Source organism: Alnus glutinosa, chromosome 2 (genome assembly GCF_958979055.1).
Source record: "Alnus glutinosa chromosome 2, dhAlnGlut1.1, whole genome shotgun sequence".
In the NCBI taxonomy this organism is placed as follows: domain Eukaryota; kingdom Viridiplantae; phylum Streptophyta; class Magnoliopsida; order Fagales; family Betulaceae; genus Alnus; species Alnus glutinosa.
Genome location: NC_084887.1, coordinates 676,935 through 697,307, shown reverse-complemented (window position 1 = coordinate 697,307; position 20,373 = coordinate 676,935). Strand labels below are relative to the sequence as shown.

At 35.3% G+C, this 20,373-nt stretch overlaps 2 protein-coding genes across 3 annotated transcripts; one reads left to right on the top strand and one right to left on the bottom strand.

Moving 5' to 3' along the window:
- Positions 1-464: 464 nt before the first annotated feature.
- On the bottom strand, positions 465-10,007 carry LOC133860864 (nudix hydrolase 2-like). Of its 2 annotated transcripts, none has more exons than XM_062296497.1 (9): positions 9,891-10,007; positions 9,218-9,432; positions 3,783-3,848; positions 3,506-3,643; positions 2,305-2,382; positions 2,164-2,214; positions 2,019-2,053; positions 1,688-1,796; positions 465-1,117 (listed from the first exon to the last, which is right to left on the bottom strand). In XM_062296497.1, the coding sequence occupies exons 2-9, from the start codon at positions 9,353-9,355 to the stop codon at positions 932-934; spliced, it is 801 nt and encodes a 266-aa protein (XP_062152481.1). In that variant the 5' UTR covers positions 9,356-9,432; positions 9,891-10,007; the 3' UTR covers positions 465-931. The 2 variants fall into 2 exon arrangements, with proteins under 2 accessions (XP_062152481.1, XP_062152480.1); XM_062296496.1 differs by lacking the exon at positions 9,891-10,007 and adding an exon at positions 9,676-9,744.
- A 5,757-nt stretch (positions 10,008-15,764) lies between these two features.
- LOC133860153 (disease resistance protein RPM1-like) lies at positions 15,765-18,783 on the top strand. The gene has a single exon (XM_062295819.1). It carries the CDS (start codon positions 15,984-15,986, stop codon positions 18,738-18,740), a length of 2,757 nt encoding a protein of 918 aa, XP_062151803.1. The 5' UTR covers positions 15,765-15,983; the 3' UTR covers positions 18,741-18,783.
- The last annotated feature ends 1,590 nt before the right edge of the window (positions 18,784-20,373 follow it).

The following is a 20,373-nucleotide window of genomic DNA, read 5'->3' as shown; positions in this document are numbered from 1 at the left end:
AAGTGGAAACACATCAGGATACTTTTGGCTACCCCGTTGCTTCCCGGTTGGGCAAAATTTTCAATTTATGTGGTTTCTGAGTTTCTAGCGGTCAACACAGCAATTTGCTGGCCTACAAGAAACGAAAAAGACTGTTTCCTACGGTGGCCACGGCACATCATACATTAGTGGCTTCTACTTCTTGCCCACTACTGGGTCCATAATGGAGTCCAAAACATAAATTACGTCCCTAATCCTATTTTTATTGCCTTTACAGAATTCATGTGTTTGCCATTTTCGGATCGTTTTTATCGATCATGACTTAAATGGCAGTGGATCGAGGTTTTTTTTTTTTTTTTTTGGGAATATTTTATCCGAATTTTGTAAAATTTGTACAAGAAATGAAGAGGAGAGCGGAGTTCACTTATCTTATTGTCCGTCCGAATTCTTTGAAATTTAAGCAAAAGATTACAAAAAATCTGAAATTGAGATACATAATGAACCACTTTATTGCACGTAATTATCCAATATGAGCGGAGAATTGGCTAAAGGACAGAAAATTAAGAATTACAGAAATAGAAGGAGCCGATGATCACCCAAGTGGGACAATGACAAATGATGAAAGAACGACCAATAAAGAAAACTCGGCAGTCGGCTAAATTGGCGTCTGTCAAGGGGTTATAATGCAAATCAAAGGAGCAGTAGTCAACTTTTCCATGTACGTGTCATGCAAGTTGTGATCGACGCCATGACAGTGCTGATCAAGTTATGGAATAATCATATCATATGGTAAAGAAATCTAGACGAAGTATAACATTCGATACGTACAGTATGCCCTTATTTTTTTTATTTTTTATTTTTGGATGAATAACAGGCCTCATTGTCACAGCTATATGGTGTTACATCAGCCTTTCTACTGCTGATTGTCAGAAGTATGGTGGTGCAAACCTCTCTACTGCTGATTGCCAAGATTGCTGCTGTACAGGGAGATTGTTTTGCCAGAAGCTGTAGCTGCAGATATTCGAGAAAAACCAGCATAGTCCTTATCTAACTTTGCTAAGCATATCTTGGCAATATAATTGAATTGCTCGTGTTCTCGGATAAAAGGTTGGGCTGCATAGTCCTCAACTGGCATCCACTAGAGAAAACAAAAAGAAAAAATGAACATAAGGAAACCTTGTTTCATATTTCAGTAATTTAGGAGGCCCTATTTGAGTCAAGCTTCCCTACTTTTCCATTACTTCAATATAAGTTCTAAGCATCAATTTACAAGTCCTGGTTAAAAAGTTCCCAATTGGACTTATCAACCAGACCCTGACTTCAGCACATGCTGGAAGAAAAACATGTTACTGAAATGCTTTAATACGGACACTGTGACACAATTTCTTTAGACATAACTGACTGTTCCTTAAATTCATTTCTTTCATCAAATACGAACTGCAAACTGATTACTTTGGCTCATGGTCTTTCACCCACCTAATATGATTTTGGAAGAGTTATTCCAAGGAGTAGTAGCAGCTAGTAGGATCGATTGACAAAAGTTCGAAACATTTTATGCCTAATTCCACAGTGTGACTTGCCCAACATCTGTTTGATTAACAAAACTAATGCAATTTTATACTCAAAAGTCAAAACCCTAATCCAAGTTGATGTAACTTTACTGAAAGCAAAACAAGCATTGTAGTGTTATTGGGAAGAAAAAAAGTACCTGGGCTGCTTCAATCTCCTGATTCTGCTTCTGGATGTCAAAGGAGCGTGGTTGCAACATGCAAATAAATAACAAATCTGATTTGCTAAAGAATGACTCGTGGCTTTCCCTGTAATGAGGGCCAAAAAAAAAAAAGGAGATTGAGGAGCATGCAAATTATATTGAAAATTATCAATGTAATAACAGTAGCTTAGTGTAACAAGTTGCTATAAATCTTCAGAATGCAACATTAGTAAGACTAGCTTTTCACGGGGAAGATTTTCTGTTGACTAATCTAAAACAATAATATGTGCAAATGCATTGTGAGAGGGATAATTAGAAAATTTCGTACCTAAATGCTAAAACTTCAACGAATTCTGTATCAATCTGAAACAAAATATAAGGAATGGTCTTAGATTTTCATTGGCATGCGTAAACCCACATGTATGTAAATGTCATATTCATTTGAGTCAACCAATTGCACACTTTTTACTTACTCCTGTCTCTTCTTTGACTTCCCTAACTGCAGCTGTACAAATATCCTCACCCTGTGGATGCAAAATTTCAATTCAAGATGAAACACTTTCCTAAGATGTTCTAAAGAATTGGATAAAGAACCGCACTCATAATGTACTCACTTCATTAACAACCCCAGTAGGGAACTTCCACACACCTGTTCCTTTGAATCTGCCACTATTCTCCATAACTACAAGCACCTATCATACGATAACATCAATTTCAGTAGTCAGATATAACAAGCCATCACATTTCTGGTATTAAAGAAATTGAAATTGTCAAACCAAATACACTGGAGCAGGTTTACTTTCCACACAAAAAAATAAAAAGAGCCAAAAGACCATGAGTGTACATAGATTGTACTTGAGACACAAATGAAAACAACCATTTGATCCATAGAGTGTACTTTTCTTACAATATTTAACATGATTACTTTCAACTTTTCAAACCAGAAGACCACAGAGCCAGAAATTTATCTTTGGGGGCCAAACTACACTGATGATGATCAAAATTTGAATTTTATTAAGAATTAGAGTATTATTTGGTAGAGACAGCCACAATGATAATGGTGGTGACGTACTATTGCATTGTTATTACTGTTGAAGTTTTAATTAAATTCACATTTTCCTATCATCTTGAAATTTTAAGATAAGTGATGATTTAACATGGTATCAGAGCAAATGTCATGAATTAAAACCTTGTCTCCATCATTTACTCATCATTTCAATTAAAATAGTTTACATATTGTTGGGTCCCATGCACTCATGAGGGGGAGTACTAAAGTATTAATTAAATGATTATAAATATTAGCTTAAATTTTTGGGATACCGTATTAAATAATCATTTATCTCAAAAAAGTTTAAACCGATAGGAAGAGGTGAATTTAATAAATTAATTAATATTTTGACCATTATTAGGGATAGAAATGTGGTGACGGCAACGGTATAATGTGTCACGGAAAATGTTGATGCTTGTTAGCGCGAATGCCTCGAGCAATCACGCCTCGACCATTCTCACTAACTCCAGCAATCAAGATTCAACCGTTATCTCTAACTCACCCTCCGATACTGATGCTCCTCCACAAAGCAATGCAATTACAACAGGATATTATAAAGGTCTTCTCTGTGTATAAATATCGAACACTTGATGTACATTTTTTGATGCAGTGAGAAATACAGCACAAATTCATTTCAATTAGCATGTTATGGTGATAAAGATGGTGGCATTCGGGATATGAAGGAAAGTCAATAGTTGAAATTCACAACTTTCATAGTGAATACTCAAATTGGTGGGTTTAATACGTGCGAAAACTGTGGGAAATACCTGTCTCTGACTGTTCATGACAAAAGCACCAATACCCACTCGATGTGAAGCATTTGCTGGAAGAGTATCAGTAGTTTCAGGAATCCAATACACGAGCATTAAGTAATCTGCTTCAGCATGGTGATACCGAAATCCTTCCTGTAAAATTAGCAGAACAAGATTATGAAGCGGGATTTGGAAAGACTGCACACCAATAACTACACGTACAGTTTCAAATTCAAGTAAGCTTTTCTGAAGCTAACCCAGCATCTGGTCTAAGTCATGGAAATGTGTTTACCTTAACTGCAGCTTCAACAAGATTTACTTGTTCGATGGGCAATTTGATCCAGACACCCCTCTTCCCCTGCAAATTATATTCCAAATTCTTAACAAAATAAGACGTAGGAGCAACTTCCAAATTAAAATATTTTCTGTTTTTATTATTTTTTAGTGTTTCTCTTGGCGTAAAATATTGATCAACATAAAGATGTTTTCCGTTGACCAAGAAAAGTAATTTTCACGAGGCATAAAATAATTTACATTTTTACGCCTGAGTAAATTATCTTTTACTGTTCTCCAAAACTTTTGAGCAGGGCAATTGTGAGAGGGTTCCTTATAAGGTTTATCTACTCGAGCAGGCCTCGTGTTGTCCGAACACTTGATCGAGCAAGAGGACCCCACAAGGGCACTCTCACAATTGTTTGTTCATATAACAAGTAGTATGGACAGCCAATTAAAGTTGTACAAGCGGTTGTTGTTATTCCCTCTTAACTGCAAGAACAACTAGTTTAAATGATTATTTATTTTTAAATAACCGCAGCCGCTAGGCCAATTAGCAATTAACTACAATAGACAGACATGCAGTTATTAAAGGCCGGTTATTAATGTATGACTTCTTCTAATTAATTAAAATCCAAGACACATTTTCTTAAGCCATAAATTGTTTCACTATTTTAATTATTTTTTAATTGACGTATTTAATGAATTGCATGCTAGGTCATAAAGCCCATTTTCAATGTTCACCATTGGGACCTAATGCCCATTTTAATGAATTGCATACTAGGACCTAATTAATGCCCATTTTAATGAATTGCATACTAGGACCTAATTAATGCCCATTTTAATGAATTGCATACTAGGACCTAATTAATGCCCATTTTAATGAATTTCATGCTAGAACCTAATGCCTATTTTACTTAGAGATATGATACATTTATAATTTCTGTACAACTCTTATATAACTCCAACAATTTTTTTAAAAAATTAACCATTAGATATGTATGACCACATGTAAGAAAACATATCCAATGGTTAGTTTGAAAAAAAAAAAAGTTGTTGAAGTTGTACAAGAATTGTATAAAGAGTTGTACAACAATCATTTCTCTTTTACTTAATAATGATAAAGAAAATGTTCTTCTAAACATAATAATAATAATAATAATAATAATAATAATAATAATAATTCACCATAATGACAGATAAAATTTCTTCAACTGGTCTTTGAGAGAAGCACCTATTAATGACATTGACATCCAATCTATATTCCTATAAGCAAGAAAAATAAGGATCACGGATGGTAGCAAGATAGGTAGCTTTGCATCTCAAAAAATTGAATATATTAATGGTTCGTTTAGATGTGGAATCTGAATATTATTTAAATTTATTGCGCTATTTAAAACAAAATAGTTCTAATAAAACTTTTCAGGATTTAATCTTTTAGTTGTATTTCCTTCAACTATATATATATATATATATATATATATATATATATATATATATATATATAACCAAAAATTATAAAATCGGTTTTTATTACTCAGTTATTAACCGCTTTGCTCAATTCTTATAACCGGTAACTGTAACCAGCCTATGCGCTTATCCAATTGCGATTATTTGCAGTTTTCAGTTAGCGGTTAATAACTGCCTTTCTTGTACACCCCTACAACCAAATTGTACTAGATTCCAATCCCACTTCCAAAAACTTTATATTCTCACACACTCTCATCCTCCGTAGCTCATCTTTGTCGTTTTTCTCTTTTTCGTAATTTCCCAAATTATATAAAAGTATAAGAAATATTTGAATATTTTCAAGGTTGCAAATAAACAAATAAAAATAGCTGGTATGTTTATTGGAAGTTTGAATGTATTGTTGGATGTTATTTATTTTATAGCTCTCCCAACTTGAAAATATATGATCATTATTAGTTAATGTGTATATTTTAATCAAACATAATTTTTAAGGTAAGTGTCTAATAAATCTTTGAATCAACATGCGATTTAAAATTATTCCATCATTGTTTAAAGAGATTTGATTCTTACACTACATCATTACAACAATTGCACAACAACCCCTCACATGAGGGTGGACCCCAGTGTGTAGGGTCCACCCTCATGTGAGGGGTTATTGTGCAGTTGTTGTATTGATGTTGTAAATCTAACATTTTCCTTGTTTAAAAATTAATTTTTACACCTTAATTTTGTCACGGATTTGAAATCAGTTTTTCCGTGATTTTTTTGTCCAATTTTTTTACTTTAGTTAGTGCCATGTCAACCTTTTTGCCACAGGTATGTGTTATTCCTACATTACATTATCCTACATCAATTATTCACCAAGATAGATTGGGTGTGGGACCCTTGTATATGAGACTCAAATATAGAGGACTAACATGCATGAGTTCCACACCCTATATGTCTTGGTGTAAAATTGATGTAGGATAATGTGACGTAGAAAATTCATTTCCATTTGCCACGTATCTTTTTTTTATTATTATTATTTTTTTAAAAAAATACAAATCAAAATATAAAAAATAAATTTTAAAAATAAAATCTAAAAAAGAAAAATATTTAAAAAGAAGGGCTTTGCCAAGAACTAGATCAAGTCCAATGTAATCCTCTTCTACCTAGGGGTGGAGGGAGGGGGTTTGGGAGGGGTCAACTACCCCCCTCACCTCCCAAAACTTTTTTTTACTCTTAGAATTATGTTTTCGAAAGTCACAGTTGCCTCCTGTTAAAAACTCATCAGGGATAAATATTTTTTTAAGAGGACTGAGTTTCATTAGTTACCACCGTCTTCTACCATTTTTTTACTTATTTCTTAACCTAAAACCAGCCACTAACTTGAATAAGATGAAGATGACACTTTTTGTTCATCAAAAGAGAAAAAAAAAATAAAAATATATATATATATATATATATAATAATGCTGCAGCAAGTGGGGAGGACACGTCTAAAGTAGAACACTTGAAAGAATGACACGAATAAGACTCTAAAGTAATGAGATTAGCTTTTCTTTTAATAAAATTTCTGAATAAAAAAAGAAGAAGGAAGATTTCAAACCAAAAAAAAAAAAGATTTTGAAAGGAAACATATGAAGTAATGAGACACGTCAAAACTCTAAAGTAACAATTTAACCTTAATTTTTTTTTTTAAAAATAATAATAATAATAAATAAAAAGCTTTAGGCCTTTAGCTTAGCCTACTTTCTTCATAATAGGTTAAATGAGAGTCATGATATATATATAAAGTTACATTGATATATTTTAAATGATAAGTAATTTTTGTTAAATTATTTATTTATTGTGTTAGTTATATTTTTTTAATATTTTTATTTATTTTTGATTAACTTTAATTTTTTTTTTCATTTATCAAAATGAAAAAAACAATTATTGACCCCTCACATTTATATATTTTAAATGATAAGTAAATTTTGTTGAATTATTTATTTATTGTGTTAGTTATATTTTTTTAATATTTTTATTTATTTTTGATTAACTTTAAATTTTTTTTTTTCATTTATCAAAATGAAAAAAACAATTATTGACCCCTCAACTAAAATCCTGACTCCGCTTGTACCCGTGAGCAAGATCATCCTCATCACCGTCGGCGACGAGGTCATGACCTTCGGCGATCAAGGCCTCATGGAACAGCTCCTGCCGGCGATGCAGAACCTCCAGAACGTCCTCAACGGTTCACTCCATGGCGGTGCTCAAGCAATCGGAGCCTCCGTCTTCTGGAAGGTTCGACCCGAGTTTAAGCGACATGCTGAAGGGGCTCTTGAGTCTTGGCCTTCAACAACGCCACTGGGTCGCTTTTCCCGATAAATTTGTATACGTACTTTGCATACCGTGCTGACCCGCGGCCAGAAACCTTGGCCTTTTGTCTTTTCCAGCCGAATTCGGGGGGTTCGACCCAAACACGAAGATCTAGTACACAAATATTTCGATGGCCACTCATTCTTTTCCCATTAAAATCGGATTGGGAAAACGCGCACGAAGACCAACTCACGCGTTCGCGAAAATCGTTGACAGTGGGATTCCAAACATGGAAAATTAAAAAAAAAAATCGTCACAAACTTGCTCTGAATTTGTTCAGGTACTTCGATAAACTTTTCCGGCGAGACACAATATTTCAACCACCCAAGGGAGTACCCGGGGGAATGGGGTTGGGGGACATTTTTTTCAAATCTTTTCTAGTACTTTTTTTTTTTTAGATTTTAATTTTAAAATTTATTTTAATTTATAATATAACAAAAAAAATATTTTAAGAAAATGTGGCCAAAAAACTGACGTGACATTAATGAAAGTTAAAAAAAATTGAACGAAAAAATTACGAAATGACTAATTTCAAATGATTAGTGATTCACTACCACCTAAATATACAACTTTTCACCACCTTGTCTATGTGGCAAGGTGGTCCCCTACTTTAATTTATTTTTAAAAAATAAAAAAACTCAAAAAGTAGTGGGGGACCACCTTGCCACATAGGCAAGGTGGTGAAAAGTTGTATATTTAGATGGCATTGAATCATTATTCATTTCAAATTTACGACAAACTTAGGCCTCGTTTGGTTCACAGAAAAAGTCATTAGAATGGAATGACTATTTCATTAAAATAACTATTCTTTTATTTGGTAGGGCTATTTCATAGAAATAACTATTTCCTTACGAAAATGAATAGTTATTCCTCTAATTTTTTAGAGAAATAACTATTCTTAAAAGAATAGACAACCTTTTATAAAATAAAATAAAAACCATATTTTTCTTTAATTTTTCAAACTAGACTTAAATAATAATAATAATTAATTAATTAAAATTCAAACAAAACTTAAACCATATATATTTTTTATTTTTTTTTAAAAAAAAAAAAAAAGAAACAAAGAATTTAGATCAGATCTGTGGCCGGCCATCCACAGATCTAAGGTCCAACATTTTTTTTTTCTTTTTTAAGATTTGAGTTTTTTTTTGTTTTTGAAAAATAAAAAATTATGTTGGTTTTTTAATAATTTTAAATCAATTCCAATTGTGATATATGTGTTTTTACCAAACTAAGTAATTGAAATAATTATCTCATTCTACTCTTCCTCCTTCCAAATAATAACTATTTATTTTTCTAATGAAGTACTCATTCTGCGAACCAAACGAGACTTTAAAGTGCAAAAATGGATTTTTAAATAATGGGGAGTTGATTTCAGACTGCACGTTGAATCAGTGATTTAAATATTTACCTTAATTTTTAAGTTGATATTTTAATTGTTTTATATTAATAATTGGGGTTTGATTCATACACAACACCATTACAACAACCACACAACAACCCCTTACATGAGGGTGGGCTCCAGTGTGTGGGGCCCACCCTCATGTGAGGGGTTGTTGTGTTGGTGTTGTAAATTTAACATTTTTTTTAATAATTTCATCTTGCGAATAAAAATTGATATTTATAGGTTAATATGACGTACCTGTTGCTTCCATTGTTGTATTGAAGCTTTCAGCAAAGTAGAAAAGGCGTTAGAATCCATAGGATGCTTCACGTTTACAAGAACTCCTCCATAATGATCATCATCTGAGCTTAGAAGTTGAACTCTATTTTCCTCCATAATTACAGGCTTCCTTGCTGATATGGAACTTGTTGGAACCGACACGTTTCTTATCAAAAAGAAAGGGAATCTGCCACCTGATCGAACGATTAAAAAAGATACCATTAATCATACACAGAAATAATCGATTCATATTCATATATATCACCAAATCTTGAAAACAAAATATTAATTGGCCGGCAACGTTAACATCGATCTGGCGACCCAGTCGACGCAAAAAAAAAAGTCAACGACGCGCGCAAACATGCAACCGCCTAATTAAAGACATGCATGTGACATGTTCGAAGACCTGCGGGAGGATGAGGATGAGGATGATATACCAAGAGTAGGCCTGTTTGGAATCGGGAGGGCTCCAAATGAAGATGCCGGAGAAGTACTGTTGTAATTAGCTAAAACATGTGGGTGCAACAGCTTAACTACTCTTAACCTCTGCATGATATATATATATATATATATATATATATAAAGAAGGAATTTGCAAGCACAAGCACGCAGATTTCTCGATTTCGTTGGCTTTGGCAGACATTTAAATTACCTTTGTATTTCGGTGTACGCGGGCAGTCTTGAATTTTTTGGGACTATGAATTTGAATTGAATGGGTCGTCTTCCTCTGTTCGACTGCTCGTAAAGACACGGCCACACGGGAATTCGTATATACATATATATATAGAGAGTATAGACGACGCACTGCATTAATTCCAATATATAACTTCCAAGAAAATTAAGGGAAAAAAATATGTAAAGGCTTAATTATAGAGTAATAAGTAATTGAAAAGGCATTAATATCATTTAATTTTCTAATAATATTCCATTTGATCTCAAAATAAGTCTTAAAATTTTTATAGTATTATTAAATAATATATAATTTATTTATGGGGTGTACAAAAAAATGTATATGTATTGTATGTGTTTATTTATTTCAAACGCTAAAAAGATTGAAATTATGCTACACATGCAAGTCCCCAACGTTTAAAAAAAAAACCGGAAAAAAAGTTAAATGCAAAGAAGAAGGAAAGTAGGTTTTATTGTTCTATTTTTTAAATTTATTTTATTGATAAAATCTTAGGGAAGATTGATAAGATTTTAATCGATTAAGAATGTCACAAGAAAGTGAAATGTTGTTGGCGTGAGTTGTCATAAGGGAGATTATGGAAAGATTGGCATTAATTGTCATGAGGGAAATTATGGGAAGATCTTTGATATTCAATCACTATGAAGGGAGTAATTCTAAACATCATACTCATGTCCCTCTTGTGTCTCTTTAAAAATGAGATGGCTTTTAAAATCACCATGTGATCAAAATTCAATTTTGATCAATCACAAGCTCAATGGTGATTTTAAAAGCCACCTCATTTTTAGAGGGACACAAGAGGGATATGGGTATGACATGTAGGTCGGTTGCCAACCCCTACAATAAGGGACCACTAGTTATTAATATAGCCATAAAGTCAAGAATAGCCTAAAATAGATAGGATTCTCTTGTATTTAGGGGTGTGCAAAACCCGCAATTCCCGCCCCGCCCCGCAAAGGACCGGGTTTTCGAATTTTTTTGCAGGTTAGGATCTTAATTTGAGAAATTTATGCGGAGCGGGGCAGGGATCCCCGCCCCGCACCGCACAAAGGGGAAGAAAAAAAAAAACTAGCTCTATGGTTCAATTTCATTGTGTGAGAAATACAATTTTTATGGTTCAATTTCATGGGATGTTAAAGTGTACACATTTTTATTGTATTGTTATTTGAAATAATCTTTTCATTACTTTTGGAAAAGACAAGAAAATTGATTACATGGAATAATGAAATATTATAACTTTTTATTCTTTACATTTATTCAATTATGCTTTGTTGATGGGAGAAAATAGAAATCATGTTTCTTAGAATTTTATCTTATAATTAATAGGGCTTTTAGTTTAAAAGGCTAATTTCATGGAAAATGTTTTTGAATAGAAATATGAATTTAATTTTTTATTTAAAAAACCAATATTTTTTTGAATTTTTATTTTTTACAAAATAAAATCAAAATTACGTAAATGCCACTTAAAATACCTGCCCTGCCCCGCAATACCCGCAATCCCCGCCCCGCGCGAACCAACCCCGCAGTGATCCGCCCCGCACGGTTAGTCTTTATCAAGTGCGGTTTGCGGGTTGGAAATTTCCAACCCGCAAAGGTGCGGGGCGGGGCCAAAAAAGGCGGAAACCCGCACCGCCCCGCCCCATGCACACCCCTACTTGTATTTATACATTGTCATTCTTTGTAAAATGTGATACGTGGAGAAATAATAGAAAAGCTACTATGAATTTGAACATGGTATCAGAGCAAGTTCTAATCCTGTGCCCTATCACCTCTCTTCCCTAACCCTACCACACTTCACCTCTTCCACCTACAACCATGGCCAATCTTGGCCAACCTAATGAACCCCAGCCGACATCTATTCTTATTGAGTTGACCACCAGAATGAACGAAGTTTTGACCAAAGCTTCGGCCCCGACCCAGATCACCGACACTACCGCTACTCCGATTGGCATTAAGTTGGATGGCACCAACTATGCTCTTTGGTCCCAAGTTGTTGAGATATACATCTCTAGCAAGGACAAATTGGGATACATTAACGGCGACATCGACCAACCTCCACAGACAGATCCATCCTTTCGAAAGTGGCGCACGGATAACGCCATTGTCAAGGGATGGCTAATTAACTCCATGGACCCATCGTTGATTGGTAACTTGATTAGATTTCCGACTGCGAAACTGGTATGGGATTCCATTACTACTACCTATTTTGATGGAAGTGATACCTCTCAGGTATATGACCTCCGACGACGTGTGACCCGTCTGAAACAAGCGGGTGGTTCCCTTGAAAAATATTTTACTGACCTCCAGGGCCTATGGCGCGAGATTGATTTCCGTCACCCAAACCCAATGGAATGCGTGGCTGATATTCAGCACTACAACGACATGCTTCAAGAAGACTGAGTATATGTCTTCTTGGATGGCCTCGATGATCGGCTTGACAAAAATTGAGGTGATATACTACAGATGCGCCCGTTTCCTACGATCGAACAAGCGTACGCTCATGTCTGCAGGGAAGCTGTCCGGCAAGCAGTTATGATCACTTGCGACTCCACTGGGGGTCCAGGAGCAGTCATGGCCTCAAAAAGCTTCAAGCCTGGACAGAGTGCTTCGCCCTTTACCAGATCTCTCTCTCTAAGTAATGAGAAAACTGGTGTCTCCTCTAAGCCGCGAGCCTTCTTTGATGGAACCAAGTGTTCCCACTGTGGTAATCTAAAACATACTCGCGAAAATTGCTTCAAATTACACGGGTATCCCGACTGGTGGAATAAACTTCAGGCCCGAAAACGCCGTGATACTACTGGCTCAAATGGAGGCATGGGTCAAGTTGCGATGGCTACAACAGAGCCACGTCTCTCTCTCTCACCCCATGTCGAGGCATCTCAAAGGGACGTATCAACCACAGACTCAGGTAAATGTAGTACTGCCCTTTGTAGCTCCTCTCGAGATGGTGATAGCAGTTCTTGAGTAGTTGACTCTGGAGCATCAGACCACATGACCTTTGACGCCAACAAGTCATATTATCAATTGAAACTTAAATGTTAAAAAAACTTGAATATATAAACTTAATCAATAATTTTGCATTCCAAAAGGCGAGAAGAATAATTTTTAAATAAAATAAAATATTAATATTAAAATAAATATTTTAAAAATAAAAATAAAAAAATATCTCACTTAAACTTGTCGCGTTAAGCCTCAAAATATATCGAATGTACCAACCCTAGTCACACAATCCGGCTGGCTTGTCAGCTGGTAACTGCAACTCCCGGATGGCTCAAATCAAGTGGAAGGAGTGTGTACGTAAATGGTTACTTTTGTAATCATTCTTTAATTAAAATGGAAGTCAAAAAATCCATTTTAATCTTAGAAATTTTTCTATATATAACAACTCCATATAAAATTAACTTTAAACCGAAAGATAAAAAGATTATAATTAATAAATTTATCCATTTGAATTTAAGAATAAAGAAATTGTGATTTTTGAGACTTGGTCAAAAGACTTAAGAAGTTGTATATATAATTATAATTTATTTATTTAATATCATTCATCCATACTCTCTGCGTTCTTTTCAAGAAATATATCTCAAAAAACTTTTCGTTTGTTCGGAAGATTTATTCATAAACAAAACAAGTGAAGCGATAAGACCAAATTCAGTAAATGAATTTTTGTTGTCTTGTTGGGAAAGATAACGACTGGGTGACAACTAGTAATGCGAGACATGCATGTTTGCTTGCTATAGTTGGTCAATATCGAGGAAGAAATAAATATAGTGGGAAAAAAATGACCCACAACGTGGTCGTGGGCGTTGAGTGATACACAGCCACTATTTGGTTTAAGTAAACAGAAAATTTATTGGTAAGAGGTAAGGGTATATGCGGACGGATATTAATTGTTCATATATGCTATCTACGCATGTGTTTATTGATGAAGTTAACAAAATCCATTATTTGCATATACGGATGTGACGTACCCTTCATATATATAATAAAATTCATTAAAACGACGTCGTTTTAGACTAGGTATATGTTATGTTTAGATTGATTTGATTGACTGTATTGCTTTCTCATGTCACACTTTGACAAAAAAAAAAAAAAAAAAGTAATGTGAAATAAATATATTTTCAAAAGATTAAGATCTTTTAAAAAAAAAAATAATAATAAAACAAGCTTAAACTCTAAAAATCAGTCTAAATTATTTTCAAAATCATTTAAAAAATGTCGTAATAGAGACTCAAAGAAGGTTTAAAAAGACTAAAATAGGCCATAAAAACCCAATACTTAATATGCAGATAACGGATAATAATCACAATTAATAATCTGAGATAAATATATTTTAGCCCCCCAAACTACCACCATTTCTCCGAATGGCCCCCCAAATTACCAATGTTTAGATTCTGGCCCCCCAAACTGCCACTTTTTAATTTTTTAGCCCCATCCGTCCATTTATGCCGTCAATTTTAAACAGAAATCCGAAAATACCCCTCCTACACTTTGAAATTCTCACAGTTAAGGGAGGGGTATTTTCTGGTTTTTGGCCAATTTCTGTTAGAATTGACGGCATAAATAGACGGATGAGGCCAAAAAATCAGAAAGTAGTAGTTTGAGGGGCCAGAATCTAAGCATTGGTAGTTTTGAGGGCCATTCGAAGAAATAGTGATAGTTTGGGAGACTAAAATATATTTAACCCTAATAATCGCAATAACCTTAGCAAAAACTACAATTTTTCGCAGTCAGTAGAAATGGGCTTCAGTTGCAGCTTGGAAGCCCTACTCCAAGCACGGGAAAAAAAAAAAACTAGATGAAAGAAAGCTTCGTGGGGGCGTCAGGAGAACTTGCGTGTATGAGGCAGTGTTCATTGTATTCCTAATATAACTTTGATTATGATTTGGACAATTGTTTCTTTCTAGAAGCTTTGATTTGTAATTTTTGGTGAGAGATACTATTGAGGTATTAATCATTAATGTATAGCTCATATCATTATTTTTTTTTACATTCAGTTATATTTTTTAAATATGATTAATTGTTGTTAAAGGTAGTTTTCCAATTAATTACAAAAATTAAATGATTTTGGAGCACTGCCAGTAATACTCCTAATTAATTATTTCAATTAATTAATTTTGGAAGCTATCACAAGACAAGTTGGACACTCTGTTCGACGAGCAATTTTGGAAGCTCGAGTGGTTCCCTACACGAGGGAACCCTTCAATTTCTATTCAATCACTGCTCAAAATTAATAGTCTGAGGAGATTTTTTCCGTCTAAGCATGAAGAACGATTCTATTGAATATATGTCATACAAACTACAAGTAAAACTCACTCTTGAAAACTGGTACGAAGAATGTGCCCAAAAATTTATATACAAATTGTTAAAAGATTGCACACTGATATTGTAGGAAAATTGATCTTGGAGTTCCCTCTCTAAAAATCTGCCGCTTATATAGAAACAATCATTGTATTGTTGTAATTCATGTGGCCCCAACTAGTATACTATGAATTATTTGGGAGAATATAGAACATTACATATATACATACATATTATTGTTAGTAGCTTCTTGGAAGTTACTCGGTAGCCACAGGGCTTTAATGCAGAGTCGTTGCCGACTATTCTTACCAAAAAAAGGTGGACCTTGGGTCAACTCTAAGGGGGAGGAAAGTTCATATAATAGAACCAACTACCAAGGTAATTTCCAAAGGAAAATAACGACATGAGCCATTCCTATGTCTCCGAGACACCAAAGTTGAAGTTGTCAGGAGGACAGCAGTAAGCAAAAACTTGATATTAACTACAGCAGTAAGATGAAATGGCAACTCTTTTGTACATATTACCGGCACTTGGCCACCTGCATTTCATTCAAGTCTTATAAGTCTTCATTTCCTTAAACAAATAACTAAATACTGAAAATAAAAAAGACAGACTACTTTCCTGTTCCATGCCTCCTTCCTTCCTCTCTTTTTCCTCCCTATGAGTGAAAAAGAAAAAAAGAGAAAAAAAAAAAAATAGAGAGAGGAAAAGAAACACAGGAGAAAGAGAGGGAGGGATGTATTTAGGATAGATCTAAATATGGCAGATGGTGCTGTAAACTTCTTGCTTGATAAACTTACAACTATCCTACTTCAACAGGCATCACTGCTAGGAGATGCTCATGATGGAATTGAAGAGATCAAGCTTGAGTTAGAGACCATGAGATCATTCTTAAGAGATGCAGAAAGAAGAATGGAAAGAAGTGAGTTAGTGGAAACATGGGTGAGGCAAGTAAGAGAAGTTGCCTATGAAGTTGAGGACATTATAGATGAGTTCATGCATCTCAAAGGCAGGGAGAACCATATAAGTGGTTTCAAGGGTATTGCCAAAGACTTTGTAAACCTCCCCAAGAACATCACTGCAAGGCGTCAGATCTCATCAAAGCTTCCAAAGATCAAAGCCAAGGTGCATGATATCTCAGAGAGAAGCAAGAGATATGATTTTGATAAGTTTGATGAAGGGACAAGTAAAAATATGGCTAGCGAAAGTTGGCAGCACTATGGAGGATCATCAGTCCTTTTTGATGAAGACGAGATTGTAGGAATGGAAGAAGACACAGAACAAATGCTTGAATGGTTACTGGAGGATGAACAACGACGGGCAATTATTTCAATTGTGGGAATGGGCGGTCTAGGTAAGACCACTCTAGTTACAAGAGTCTACAATGACCAAAGAATCAAGCGACACTTTGATTGCTGTGCATGGATATCTGTGTCCCAAACATATGGCATTGAAGAGCTACTGAGGAGCATGGTCCGAGAATTTTTTGGGACAAAGCAAGTAGAGTTACCAAGCAACCTTGGATCAATGAACAATATGCAACTCATGGGAATGCTCATTGGCTTTTTGCATCAGAAGAGGTATGTTGTTGTCTTGGATGATGTATGGAGCATAGATCTCTGGAGTATAATGAGAGGTGCTTTTCCAAATAATAAACATGGAAGCAGAATTATACTGACAACGAGAAATGAGAATGTCGCTACATCTGTTGGAATCGGATTCCGTGTTCATCGCCTTGTGCCCCTTGGTGAGAATGATGCTTGGACCCTCTTCTGTAAGAAGGCATTTTGGAATGAACCAGGTCGCTGCTGTCCCACAGAACTGAAACCATTGGCTCAGGCCATTATGAAGAAATGTGAAGGCTTGCCACTTGCAATTGTGGCAATAGGTGGCCTCATGTGTTCAAGAAGCAAGACAACTGGAGAATGGAAGAAAGTTAAAGAAAGTCTCAATTGGCAACTTAGCAACAATCCCTTGCTGGGAAAAGTGAAGGGTATCTTGTTGTTGAGTTTCAAAGATTTACCCTTCTATCTAAAACACTGTTTCTTGTATTGCTGTATGTTCCATTTTGGTTACCACATCAAGAGAAAGAAGCTGATTCGGCTCTGGGTAGCAGAAGGGTTCATCAAAGAAAGAAAAGGGATGACTATGGAGGAGGTAGCAGAGGAGTACCTCACAGATCTAATTTTTCTAAGCATGATTCAGGTCACAGAGATTAACGCTGCTGGGAGGGTGAAGACATGTCGAGTGCATGATGTTATGCATGAACTGGCTATGGCAACATCTGAGAAAGAGAATTTCTGTACAGCATATGATGGACGTGAATCAAGGCTAGAAGGAAAAGTCCACCGCTTATCAGTATATCATAGAGGTGAAAACATCCAATTGAGTAGGACCGTTTCACACCATCTTCGCTCTTTCTTTGTCTTTAAGACAGATATGTGCACCTCATTCTCTTTGGATGAAGTATCATCGAAATTCAAATTGCTAAGGGTCCTTGAACTACAAGGGGTTCCTACTGAAACAATACCAAGCACATTGGTCAATTTGTTCAATTTGAGGTACTTGAACTTAAGAGGCACCAAGATTAGTAAGCTTCCCAAGTCAATCGAAAGGTTGCAGAACCTACAAACCTTGGATGTTCGCAATACTAATGTGAGAAGGTTACCAAGTGGAATATCAAAACTACCAAGATTGAGACATCTATACATGGGTTTCAACAATGATCAGAATTCTGAAACATCCAATATTCCTAACAGCATACAGGCTCCAGCAGGAATATGGAATATTCGAGGCCTACAAACTCTAGCATGCATTGAAGCAGAGGAAGAGTTAATCCAACAAATTGGGAACTTGACTGAGCTCAGAAGGCTAGAGATCAAAAGGCTTAGAACTGTTAATGGGCCAAACTTGTGCACTTCCATTCAAAAGATGACAAACCTCCTTCGTTTAGGTGTGACGGCAACTTACGGGGAAGAACTTCAGTTGGAAGCCATATATCCGCCTCCACCATTTCTTCAGAAGCTGGAATTGGTTGGGCGGTTGAATAGGTTGCCTCACTGGCTTGAGTCTCTGGAAAACCTCTCTCATTTGTACTTAAGTATGTCTTGTCTCCAATATGATATTGTTTCTTCTCTACATGTACTGTCTGCTCTAGTGTTTCTTGAACTAAAGAAGGCCTACGATGGGAAGCTCTTGCGCTTTAAGGCGGGATGGTTTCCTAAACTCAACAAACTGAATATTGTGGAGCTTGCACAATTGGATAGTCTAGTAGTGGAAGAGGGTGCATTGCCAACCATTCAGGAGCTGAATCTAATTTATTGTCCAGAGCTAAAGATGTTGCCTGAGGGCATTGAACATCTGACTAACCTTAAGAAGTTACACTTGGAGCAAATGCCAGAAGAATTCATAAGAAGGCTGCGGGATGATGCAAATCTAGATCAAGCGAAGGTACGACACATACCCACAATCAAACTTGTATCGGGACAAAATCGGGTAGTTGAAACACTTCGATAGGCAAATGTGAGTTATTCCAACTATAAAACAAAAATTACCTTCATTCTTGTTGTTAAGGTAATCAGTTGGCAGTAGTAAGTATAACTCTAGTCTGGTTTTGCTGGGGTTTTGACTGTGCAATGTTGAGGCCAGGACAGGAAAATCAAAGTAACTTGTAATCTTGGCAGGCACACGTCCTTGCCCTCATAGGGGATTCATACGCTGCCATCCTTCTCTCTTTTTTTTCTTCTTTTCTTCTTTTATTTTTTTGGTGGTAAATTGAAATACTTAGGAAGTTAACTAATACTTACAGATTCATTCAATATACTCAGAAATAATTCAATCATAAACAACAAATCACGGATAATGTTAATTTTTTCTCTCTTTCCAATATTTGAGAAAAAGAAGGAAAAAGATTTTGAATCTGACAATTCTAGAGGTTTGAGGGGTCAGAATCCTAATATTCTCTCTCTTTGTCTTCTCTGCTACTAATCCAAGCAAAAACAAAGCAGCGTAGAATAATCCTGCACAATTCAAAACTTTATAGCGATGTGTGAACAATTTTTGCAGTGGATAGTGTGCACATGAATATCATAGACACACTTGGTGTTCATTTGTTGAGAAACTTCAGGTCATACAAGTTAGACCAATGCTACGCATCTAACGAAAAGCTAAAACATACATGCAGAACAAGTAGAAAGAAAGTAACATCTTGCAGTTCTCTGCATACTATTGTGAGTTATGAAACTTCGAATTAAAGGACATACATACAATCAAAATGAGATGCAACAGTGAAAGCTATCAGTGAAGCTGCCAGATATGCAGATGTAATAGGTTTTTTTTATATCATTGTGAAGCCTGCTTTCCTATTCAAGACAATATATTCAGCATAAAGAATGCAACTAGTTGAAGCAGCTTCAAAACCAAATCCAAGCCAATGCAATAATGGACATTTCAAACAACACATTCTTCTGCAAGAACAAGAAGTTAAATTTTCTGGTACGTTTCATGGGCATTAGAACAAGTACCTGAAGACCTCATTATATGGCGGCTGTTGGCTACATCACAGTCTACCTCACCACAGCAGAGAGGTAATCATTCTACAAGCCAGGACATGTTTGTTGGATATGACAATCTCAATTCAACTAATGCAGGGGATCCTCATTAGTTTGCAATACTCATAAAGGTTGTTTAAGTAGAATGAAAAGTTGCACTTAAGAGACTGCCTATTTCACGATTTATTGCAATTACAGCCTAGAAAAGAAAAAGAAAAATGTATTGCAATTACAGCCTACAGATCCGAACTGGTTCACAAATCCAACCCGAATCCAAACTCACGAACTCTTTTACATTGAAGATGAATTGCTCCTAGCTTCAATGTCCTAAAAGCAAACGCATGCTGGTTGGTTTTGAATGCTCAAAAATTTTAGTACTGATTTTATGTGTTCAAAATTTAAGACAGATTTATAGAGTCAGAACCGATCATTTAAGAATGTGCTTTTGTAAGAGCATTCCAAGTGAACTAGCCAAACTTTAGCTAGAAAACCTACTTTTTCTATTTTACCAAGCCACTTTTCAAAAACACTCACATCCAACTCTCTAAATCTTTCTCTACTTTATTTATATATTCTTTTTTTATTATTTTGGAAGGTAT